Genomic DNA, 12,492 nt, shown 5'->3' with positions numbered 1-12,492 from the left:
CGCTAATGTTTGTAGCCATTTGTTACAACTGTCCTGATTATTTGATCTGTAATATTTCAGAGTCAAAGTTTAGAAAGCTAAGCATTCTGACTAAAGCTTTCTTTTTTTTTCCCTTTTCACGGAAATTGCCTTGCATGCATGAACTGAACGCTTCTACTTGACACATCTTGTGATTATTTGAGGCTCATTATCATGGCATGATGATCTTGGCACTGGACTTGAAAGAAAGCCATGTGCTACCAAGGGCTGAGAAAAGAGAACGCAACTGGCTAATGGAAAGAAGTACTACTAGTAATTAATACTAATTAACAGAAACACACTGTGTGTATTATAATTAATAGAATTTGTTTAGCGTGGGAAAACACTGTACAGCAGGCATGATTCATTGTAAGATTATAATATTGGAATTATATTTTTTTCCCCTCAAGAACTACGTGAACTGGTCAGCAGGAATAGATGGACCCAAACCGATCCACAAAAAACTTTTCAAACCTAACCAGCCATCTAAATTCATCATGCATCATCAACCCAACCTTTTAATTTGGGAGAGAAAAGAAAAAGGAAAGAACAACACAAAAGGTACGTGACCGCCCATCTTTATCCTTCCATTTCCTGCCCAACGTACGTGTCAAGAGTATAATAGAAGGAAGGAAAAGTCCGGCCTGGGTCCAGCTCCTTCCTCCTGCGGCGGCGCACTGCTCGCACAATACTCCACAACAGGGAGAAGCAACATCAACTTAGTTATTATATTCCCTTATAACGCAAGCCAAACAGACCCCTTGGCCTCTTCCCCTTCCGCCTCCTCCCTCCCTCCCTTCTTATGTTGTACGTATTGGCTTATTTATCTCTGCTTTAAAATCTCTCTCACCTGTTTCATTTTAGATCAGATCATAGATAGCCAGCTACCTTTTTCTTCCTTTCTTTCTTTCCTTTGTTTTTTTTTTTTTGAAAAGTTCTTTCTTTCTATCCATCAATTTCCATTTCATGCACACATAACCAGGTAGCTAGCTAGCTAGCAGGAGTGATCATCATGGCTCTGGTAATGAACCGCAACTACAGCTACAACACTAGCCATCATCTGGGGCCAACTCCGCTGTCGAGGAGCAGCAGTAGCGGTACTTGGAATGAGTTATTAGGAGGATATAGCAATAGTTCAGAGCATTACAGCAGCAGCAGCTCAGTGGTGATGATGGAGAAGAGACAGTTATTTCTTAGAAGCTACCAGTTCTGCAGGAAACGAACCCTAACAGAAAGGATCAAGGGTTCTTTGATAAGAGCGAAGAAAGTGATGTGGCTGAGACTAAGATCTGCTCGTAAAATTAGAAGGTTGGTTTGGTCCAGACTCCGTTATGCATTCTACTGTCGCCGCAGAAGAAGATTTCTTCGCCTCATCAACCATAATCATCACAACTCATCCACCTGCACTTTCTGGTAGGAGGACTATAAATATATATTGGGCTGTTTCTTTCTTTCTTTCTTTCTTTCTTTTCTTTTTCTAGTATTTATTCTTCAGGGGAAAAAACTGTTTCTTCCTAGTTTCTCTAGTCTGTGGGAATTAGTTTTCATGCCTGGTTCTAGCTAGCCTGGGAATATTGAAGGGCTAAAATCCTTCTTTACAATATTGATGTTCAATTAAGTTGATTTTTGGTAATATATATATATATATGATCATGGTGCTGTTGTTAATTAATTTCGCTTTTCTGCGCCTGCTAGATGCTAAAACTAAAAGCAGTCCTTTTTCCTGTGTAAGATAAGATTGATGTATTAAGTTCCGCAACTTGAAATATAATCGATCGAGGAACACTTTACTGTATATATTTGCGTGTGTGTGGAAAATGGTGTTCATCTTGTTACCGAAACCTCTGCTGCGCGCATAGAGAATTATGCCTGGATTCTTTCATGTCTTAATTATAGAGTAATATTGTAATGAATTCGTCTTCTTCTCTTGAGATCGAAGACTACTGAACATAGAGATGTATATTATGTAATGAAGGTGTGTAATCCTAGATTAACTAGGCTGACTTTTAGATGCATCACACAATTCCATATAAATATTTAATTACTAATATTTTAGCTTTGGGAAAGCAGCATCTAATTAATATTATCGCAAGCAAGTTTGAATTCTAACAGAAGGAGAAGCATCTATTCTATTGCAGTGGCTTTGCCTTTTTTTTTAAAAAAAAAAAAAAGGTCAAATATTCCACACAAAGTGGAAAGAAAGCCAACGTGTGGAAAGCCATTGATTCCTTGCTTTTACTTTTATCATTCACACAAGCTAGCCAGCCATGGAGCGAGCTAGCTGTTCAACTTTGGAAACAAATTAAAACCATGATTTAGTAATTGCACTTTAATACTATCACGCTGCAGTTTGCATTAGTTTTATATATATATATATATATATATATATATATATATATATATATATATATATATATAAAAAAAAATTGGGTCTCCATTTGCCCTTTTATATATCTATCTGGACCGTATTATGTGACATAGGACTCAACGACTTGTCCCAGTTGCTAGCCGTTGCAGTCTTAAATATTAAATTAATCTAGATACCCTTCTCTTGTTCTTTCACATATCACGGGAATTCCCATCGTGTTAGTTCCGATCCTCTTTGGCTGCTGCTACCACTTGACTACTTTTTGTAACAATGGCTGCAAACGACAACACTACCAGATAAGCTTCTTTCTTCAAGCTTACAACTTATAAATTCATGCATGAAATTCTTCAAAAAATTTTGAATTCATTCTCTTTTTGAAATACATTCAATTCAACATTTATAATTAATCTGTGTCAAAGGTTTTGACTTCTCCCAACCGGAATTTTCTGTTTTTTTTTCCCCTCTATCTACTGATTTATTATCAAACAGTTTAATGGGTAGCCTGACAGGATAATTCATACTTAAGCATGGTTTGTTAGTTTTAATATTATTTTTTTAATATTTTTTTATAGTTTTGATGTGATGATTTTAAAAATAAAAAAAATTAATTTTAATATATTTTCAAGCAAGCTATAATTTTAAAAACATATTTAAATAGATTTGAATTGTTACTTTTTTATATATATAAATGCACAAAACAATCACTACCATAAATTTATATTTTCTAGACGAAATATTCTGTCGATAATTAGACTCGGCATGATTTTTATTGACGGGCTTATAGACGGTTATTGTTCTTTGAAAAAACTTTCCTCAATGATTCATGTTCTCGTCGGTAAATATGACATTTCATCAAACAAAGAAGATCGTTTTTAATTCTATCGATGATTTTTTTTAATATAATTGATAGTTTAATTCTGCCGGTAATTAAACAATGACAATGATATTTTTAATAATTATTTTCCAACCCTTTGAAAAATATCAATAGACTTGATTCATCAATAAAACTGTTAGTAATTTTAGTAAAATATTTTTAAAAAATAATATTTAATATTCATTTTCTCTCAAAATTATTTTTTATTGTATCCTTGTACCCATAACTAATTTATTATCAACCCACAAAATTAACACTATATTTGAAGAAATTTTGTATTGCTCCAAAAGTATATGGTAACAGTCACATATATGTGTATATATATATATATATATATATATATATATATATATATATATATAAAAGATAACACGAAAGAGTAAAAGGAATTAATGATAGTTACTTCGAAATATATTATTATCTCATAAAATAATTTCTCCCTTGCTTGCATTTATATAAATAACCATGACAACAATATTCTAGCTGGTTGATCAACCCTCAAATTCATTATTTATGGAAGGTCCACATCATTATTTATAGTCGGGTAGCTCGACGGTCAGTTCTTGAATCAAAATTAAGAAGAAGAAGAAGAAGAAGAAGAAGAAGAATTCATTAAGAGGTAGCAAGCACGCAAGGTATCTTCGACAGTAGATCCCAACATATGATCGTTAATATACGTTTAAATAAATGCATTGCTTGCATTACACACCGATCTACCTCTTGCACTTAATTATTATTTGACCTTAAAAGGAAAACATATATAATCAAATGGCTGCAAGCTGCTTGCATGTCAGAATTTTATGAATTAATGTGTTTGAGATCTCGAATTTGTGCACATGTGGCCTCACGTACTGTTTAATACTAATTAACTATCAAATCAAGCAAAGTAGTATGCTTAATTTGCTCCTAATAGTCAAGCAAATTTAGTTTATCACTGACTGAACAGAATGGAAGACACATGCATAAGGTATCTTATATATCTTAATTATTAATTTGTTAGTATTTCTTTATTGTTAAATAAATCTAAAACCCCATGTAAAAAAAGAGCGTGTGACGTTGTTGGGCTACCGTTTCATGTGGTGTGATGGGCTCCGTATTGAAAGGGAACCTCCTCCAATATTGGACTATGACTTTACAAATATGGATGGGCTACCAAGCCTTACTAAGGTGGGCTGTAACTCTGAAGAATGCATTAGTTGGGCTATTTTATTCTTATGCAACATTAATTAAACGGGCCTCATCTATACAATCTCTCAGGGCCTACAAGTCCAAACTCGATACAGTATGAGATTATTGTATAAATAAGCAATTCCACTGTGGATGTCTAACAAACAATAATTCTTTGTACAATGGCATAACAAATGTAATAATATTTGTTAGGAAATTGGTAAGGTTTATTATGTTAATCATATAACATGAAATTCTTCAATATTTAATATGTTTGTTTTTGCTTTTTTAATTTACGATTTCATATTTTTGTGTGATTTTTCTTTTAAGGTATTTTTATATGTATTGAAATAACTCACACACACTAATTACTTACTATGATAAATCCATTTCTCTTAATATTTTTGGTAAACTTATGTGGATATATAATATGTGAACTATTTTTCTTTTTCCTTTTAATTTTACCATTAACACAATATAAATCTTATCAAGAATGATGAAAATGCCATAAAAATGAGCACCCAAAAACATAAAATAATAAATTTAAATTTTTTAATATATATATATATATATATATATATTAAAAAAAAAGATGTGTGTTAAACATATAAAAATACCTTAAAAGAAAAATCACACGAAAAGATGAAATCATAAACTAAAAACGTAAAAAAAACAAAAACAAACGTATTATATAATTATTGAAGAGTTTCATGCTATATGATTAACATAATAAACCTTACCAATTTCTTAACAAATATTATTAGATTTGTTTTAGAAGATGTTATGCCATTGTACAAAGAATTATTGTTTGTTAGATTTTCAGTAAGTGTATTATTTTCTAAAATAACAGGGAAAAAAAAAACCAACCCACATAACAACCGTCCATTAGCTATTTAATTTTTTAAAAACTAGTTGGAGCAAATGAATGTCCAAAAGGAAAAGGATAAAAAAAAAAAAGGAAGCAACAGCACGCCGCTGTTTTGTTCGACAAGGTACAAATTAGACCGACAGTTGATATTGTTGACTTGATTGATGGTGGAATGTGGACTCTGATCTCTGTCAAAGTGAAGAACAAACAACCTTGTAGATTTGCTTTAAATTCCTTTGCTTTTAATAAAATGATTGGATTTGATTTGTATCCTGGCAAGTAACATGGGCTTGCATCAATCATTGCACATGCATGCCTGCTAGTGCCTGCCTCAGATCTCATCAACCACTGACTAGTTAATCAAAGAAAGTTGCAGTGTGTGTGTGTTTCTAACAGTCACTCAACTAGTTTATGTCCCTCTTGTTGTCCGTTTCTTAAGATGAGGAGCTAGTGCTAGCCATGTGTCTTGAAGAATCAAAAAGCTAGGCAAGCAGTCTTTACCTTTCTGCATTTGCATTCTAGTGCTATGTATCTGAAGCAACATTATAATTAAATTGATCAGATTCCGCATGTATCTAACTACTCTTAGATACATTCAATGCACACTTCCCTCCAATTCGCCCTCTAAATGCTCTGCCTCCTTACACACACATGCAAGTATTAATTTGTTGCTTGAACAAGGCACCAGCTCCTGTTATTCCAGTCCTTTAACCTGGAGTTCTTGTTAATGCTGCAGATGGGTTTCCAAGCTAATGCTGTAATCCCCTCGAGGTTCCGCTACGAGAAGCTTATTAATGGCGGTGATCAATATCATGAAAAACTAATGGCAAGGCCTAGACGATGGCGTTTTTGGGTGAAGAAAATGAATGGAGGGGTAAAGGGTCTTCGATTATCCCGCTCCAGGAAGCTCACTTTCAAGGCATTGTCTGTGATCCTAATGCCAAGCCCAAACAGCAGGATTGCAAAAGTGTATGCCCATGTTATTGATAGAATCAAGATGATGGATGATCTGACTCTGTATCCCAACATTATCTTTTCCACTCATTGGGGACTTCCAGTTATATCCCATCCCCATCCATCTGCTAAAACCACTACAAGGCTGAGTTCTCTTCATACAAACTTAACTTGCATTTAGGAGATTGCATATTTATGTTTCGGCAGATAAATTTAGTATAAAGAAATAAACTTGCTTTAAATACACAATGATTCTTTGTCTCTTCTTGTTCTCTTCCTTAGCACTACTGAATGAAGTACTCTAATAAGTATGGAAATGTTTTGATATGCCAAGGCATATATCTGGTTAATTTCTATTAATCCACCATGTTACTAATTGATTGTAGACTTCAAACATCTTAATTAAGCACTGCAGCACATATAGCCTATGCCATAATTAACTCTTCTCACCTCTTTGATTGCCCAAATCAAGTCGTCTTGACGATGAAGCGAATTAAAAAACCAACAGACCATGGAACGTCAAGGTTGACTACTTTCACAACCTAACCCTTTTCGGGTACATACGCACTCGCACTGCTTCTTTGATTGCAGAAAACTTCCCTGCACTAAAGCCTTTGATGATTCCATCGTGTGTTTTGTCAGCCAATGCATTGCCGACTATTTTGGATGGCCCAAATAAGCTTGAATACACACAAGACATTGTTTTCGTGTTGATGAGGAAGAGGTGTATAGGACACGGGTAATCCCTGATGCACGGCAGCACGGGTGAGGGCAAAGGCATGGAAAATTGTCCTCCTTGTTTCAAGTACAGACTGCCTGGTGAATTAGCAAATCTCCCTTCCATTCCACAATTCATACAATCCGAAATAGGAGCTCGGTATCTCCAGCATATTTTGGAACTTTGAGCCAAAGCTTCCCCCAAGAAACTTCCATTGCATTGATATGATGATCAGCTACATTTATTTTGGCCCACTTCGCTAGCTCTTCCTTTCCTCCCTAGTCCCTACCTTACCTAGCATGAAAGCCGCTCCGATGTTCCACGCATAAGCATCTTGATCCGTGGAAGATATTTTGAAGCTAAGTACATACTTCTTCCCTTTATACAAGGGGTTCTTTATAGAAGTGTCTTTTTTCAAGCCCAAATACTTGTCTTAGCTTCCATCCTGAAATTGATGTTACGAGTTCATGCATCAAATGCAATTCATGTGGGCAAAAACTTGTTTATTTTTCTGCTAAAACAAAAGCATCAAATTACAAGCCGCGTGACAGATTTTATAAAACGTGCAACATATGTTTAGTAGAGAATAATTTGGTCACAACCTTCTATGGTCGTTTCCAACATAAGTGATCATATTCCAAGATCTAACATGTTTGGGAATGCTGTTATTTAATATTTAGATAGTGGTTAATCACACATAAGTCAATATCCTTTTCTCTAAAGCTCAATAAATAAATAGTTGGCGGTAAAACACCCAATACCTGCAAAACAATCACTTTAGTGGAGTTTAAAGATCCTCATATAATATCAAAGACTTTTTAGTAGAGAATTGCAATAAATAAGATAAAAAACTTTAAATTCCGAGAATATGAGTGTTTGTTCTTATTTTTGTATGATAAATGCTCTGAGAATTAAAGTATACATACTTAAAGGAGAGTAATTATGAATGTCTTTACCTAAGTGGTTTAGAGAGTATTTATAATGTAAACCCCCAAGTAAACGTAAGATCAAAGATAATAAGATTTCAACGAGGAAAGGAAAAAAATCTGAAATAAAAAAAGATGGGAAAATAAGGGGGGAGCTAGTATAAGGTCTAAATCAAAGAGGATCAAAGAAGAAGTTAATGGGCTAAGTTCAGAGGTTCAGGTTAAAAAGAGACAAATTTGTCACACTAGACCTTTGGCTACTATTCAGTCTATATCTTGAGCTCAAAGCGAGTTTCATTTTGGTTATACTTGGGATAAAAATTAGATATATGTACCTTTTCAATGATATATGGTAAGCTTGCTAATTCATTCAGAAGAGAGAGAACAACGTATTCGAAGTTGGGTTTAGAATTAGATTCGGGTTGTAATTCTACTTCCGTTCAATTTTACACAATCAAGCAAAACTCTCAATCCAACCATTGGATTAGGATGAACTTTTATAAGTAACATCCTAACATGTGGATCTAGCTTGGGTCACAATTTCAAATCAATCAGAGTTTAGAAATGTCTTACAAAGACATCGACAATCAAGTGAAATACCTGAAAAATGACCCATGGACTCATTAAGGGTATTATTATTATTTTGGCTAAATTTATTATTCTTCCACCTATATAAACAGTAGTGCAGACGAAAGGAAGGGGGAAGGCCAACTATCATCATCTTCTTGTTCTCTTGTTGATATATTTTCATAGAAATTGATGTTTTTATGATGAGAATGAGAGATTAAAACCCTAAACACCCAATATTAAACCTAAGAAATCATCTAAAGAGGGGAGGAGTGAAGAATTGGAAGAAAATAAAGATTGGAGGTGCAAAATTTGGTTTTGGAGGAGTGTAATTGACATCAACATAACATGAAAAAGTTGTTGAAGCCACTTAATTTACTTTGATTTTATTTTAGTAAGTTTTAATATTGAATTTTCAAAGATTATAAATTAGGGTTCTCGAAGGATTTTGGGGGAATTAAGAAATTGTATTTAAATGATATAATTGAAGTGTAATAGGGTAAAAAAGGTGGCTTGAATTATGAATGATTGAAGAAAAAAAAATGGGTGTTCATGCTTATAGGGGTTTCAGCCAAATTACATATATTTAATTTATATGAAAGTGTTGAAAATAATTTAATAGGAATGCATTTTTGTATTTAAAATTGATTAAGTTGAACACGCTAGTATGTAAATGAAATGGTTATGTGTAATGTCTATATGTGATTGTGTGAAAATAAATGATAATAATGTAGATGTTCATGAATTCAAAAGATTATGAAAAGAAAAAAATATTTTTTTTAGGTTGGTAGAGCCTGCCATAAGAGAAAAGAAGTGAAAACTTGTGAGATTATATAATTATTGTCTAATGGCAATGGATTAGTAAGTATTAAGTGATGATGATGAATTGAGATAATGAAATCTTATGTTAGTTGCAATAGGATTCTTGATATATTGTGATTTTGACATGAATGTGGGTAATGATAAGCTTTATGTTTAAAGCTATAAAAGTAATCTTTGATGATATTTCAATGTATGAAGACACTTGGTTTACATGTCAAACTTGTTTTAAACACGTTGGAATTATAGTAGTTTGGATCATTCAACTTCTAACTGAATTTAGAACTTGATAATGATGGAATTTGAAATACGTTTCTTCATGGTTGTAGATATAAATATTAAATTTCAAGTGAAACTAGTCTGATTAATTTTGAGTTATATAACTTTATATATAAACTACAAACCGAGGAAAGATCTTGACTAAACTAAATTTGAACAGATTTCAAGTGTTATTATGATGATTGATTCTGGGATTGAAAACAGAAGAATTAGGTGTTTCTTTCTTATAAAAGTTGTATATTAGTGTCTTAACTTTACATCAAGACAAATCACGTTTAAAATCGAGTTCTATAGTTTCAGTTATGATTAAAATACTGAACAGTATTTTGGTTTGGTTAAACCAAACCAACCAAGATTTGTCATTTATAATCATTTGCTTGAAATTGTTCTAAAAAGATAGAATAAAATGAGTATAGAAATGAGCCTAGAAAATAAAAGAAGAATTGCTTAAGATATTCAATTTAATTGTTTATAATTATTTATTTGGAAGGCTAATTACCATGTGAACAAACATGATAAATAGATTTTTTTAAACAAATGAATAAAATTAACTCATGAATGTATATCCATGTAATCCGGCCAAATAAAAAATTGTTGTAAATTATACAAAATGATGATATGTGTGTCATAATGTGATGTATAAAAAAAATCATGATAAAATAAGAGAATCATATATAGAAATTGTGTTTTTGGAATATTTGTGGCCTTGGATATAAATGTGAGTTATTAAATCTAATGGCTCTGTTAGATAAAAGGCATGTTGAGATTATATATAAAACATATTGTGATGAATGTAAAATTATATGTATGAGTGATGAGGTAGTTATTGGAATGGATATGTATAGAGGATTAAGGAATTATGTACAAATGCATAATGTAATTTGGTTGTGAATTTGTGTTTGGGGTGTGTTGTATGGAATGATGATATAGAAAAAATCCAAATTAGAATGTGTGAGTAATAGTAATTGTTATGTGGAGTTTGTAAAAGAAGGGTACGAGGTGAGATACGACTTCTTAAGAACTTAGATGGTAAGAGTTAAAGTGGGAGATTGATCTTCCCTTCCCTTTTAGTTATTTATACATTATTATAATGGTAATGAAATTGTACCATGTATTATTATTGTTATTGTTAATTGAAGGCTTGTACCTTCGAGGTAAAAATTTATATGTAATTTGTAATTAATCGCATATACAAGAATTTATAGTATGTTATGATATGTGATTTACCGCAACAACGAGAAAAACTTGTATGTATTAATTTTGATCGTAACGATGGAATTTGTGTGAGAATTGTTATTGATCGCAATAACATAAATTTTTATCGGGAAAATATAGATGATGAGAACCCTAAAATAATTGACATGTAAGATAGTCGGCCAGTGAATGGATACTGTTGTGGGGTAGGTGTTTGATACCTTGATACTTTTAGTTAACAAACTTATTAAGTCAATTAAATGTATTTTTAAAAAAATATGGTATGTTTCTATTTCAATATTATTATGTATGGAACTAGTTTTCTAGTAAAGAGGTTAGAGTCTGGTAATGGACAGTGAAACTAGTTACTCAACAATGAGGCTAGTGCTCGGTAATGGCTATTAACATTAGTTGTTTAATTGCCAAGATGTTAATCCTAACTTATAAGATAAAGTATATGCATGAATAAATTTTATTTCTCAAATGGTTGTACTACGTTCTAATATAACAAAATGATTTAATTATCAGATTCCTCTCACATCAGAGTCTACAAACTGATTTATATAGTAATACATTTTGATGTAGATATAATTTTGTAAATTATATATGTTAAACTAATTGTATGCCATTCTTGAGCCGTGTTGATATAAAACAATGTTTAGAATGATTAGATCATGATTGTGGTATTGGATTATGATGTAAATGAAGATGTCAATAATTTGGTACAATCCAAGAATAATTAAGTTGAAAAGTATTATACCTCAAATGAGTATAAGGAATAATTAGGTTAAAAGAAACAATTGAGAAAATTAATTGGGTGTAAGGTACATGGGAATAAAAGGGATATGTATACAAACCATTAATGGATTGGAAGTATTAATGAGTTGAAAAATGATATAGTTATGCTCTAATAAGTATAATAGATCTTGGCTTAGAATTTTATTTGATAAGTAAAACACAACATAATGGACATAGAGATGAATTAACATTATTATTTGGATGAAATAAATAATATGATTGGAAATGAAATTAATTTATAATATTTGTTGAGTATGTAATGAATGTTCGGGAAGCTAAATGGCTTGTAACAATATTATATAAGTTATAGGAGTTTAAGAAAACAAATTGTGAAATAAATTAAATGTATTGTGAATGAAACAACGATACGACTTATATGTGCTTGGGAAGTGAAATGAGACATGAAATGAGTTAGATGTGTAAGGAACACATAATGGAAGTATTAGTATATTCAATTAAATTACAAGATCTAAAGATTAAATCACACCGGATGACTTAAATTAGTTTGTGCGTGTAAAAAGTAATATGATGATGATGATGATGATGAAAAGAGAAGTCATCAGTAACAAATAAGAAAGTTCAATATCAGAAGTTGATATAGATTTGATATGCTAAATAAAAGATATATGAAATTGATTTTATTTGGTAGTATTAAATTGTTAATAATCACCATGATGCATGAATTCATTAAGATTTACATGATTTGATTTGTGTTCCAAGTAAAAATTTGTGAAGATTGCTTCTCGTTACTAAAGAGTCACCAAGCTACTTCACCTTCCATGTTAAAAGATTTTTTTTTTTTAATTTTCAAAAGAATATTTTAAGATAAATTCATGTTTATGTAAATTGAGAAATTTGGTAGTTTCATTGATTTGTGAATGATAAATCATATATTATAGTATTTAATAAAAAGTTGTAAATCAAGTGTAGCAATTGTTCTAA

General features: G+C 31.8%; 1 protein-coding gene across 1 annotated transcript; it reads left to right on the top strand.

Moving 5' to 3' along the window:
• The first annotated feature begins 5,744 nt into the window (after positions 1-5,744).
• On the top strand, positions 5,745-6,634 carry LOC133695379 (uncharacterized). Its single transcript, XM_062117354.1, has one exon. The coding sequence runs from the start codon at positions 6,023-6,025 to the stop codon at positions 6,428-6,430; it is 408 nt and encodes a 135-aa protein (XP_061973338.1). The 5' UTR covers positions 5,745-6,022; the 3' UTR covers positions 6,431-6,634.
• Positions 6,635-12,492: the final 5,858 nt, after the last annotated feature.

This window comes from Populus nigra, chromosome 5, assembly GCF_951802175.1.
Source record: "Populus nigra chromosome 5, ddPopNigr1.1, whole genome shotgun sequence".
In the NCBI taxonomy this organism is placed as follows: Eukaryota; Viridiplantae; Streptophyta; class Magnoliopsida; order Malpighiales; family Salicaceae; genus Populus; species Populus nigra.
This window is presented reverse-complemented; position numbering and strand designations above follow the sequence as displayed.

What these genes read in the sequence shown, in the direction of transcription:
- LOC133695379 (XM_062117354.1), top strand. Translation starts at nt 6,023, where the DNA reads ATGCTGCAGATGGGTTTCCAAGCTAATGCTGTAATCCCCTCGAGGTTC.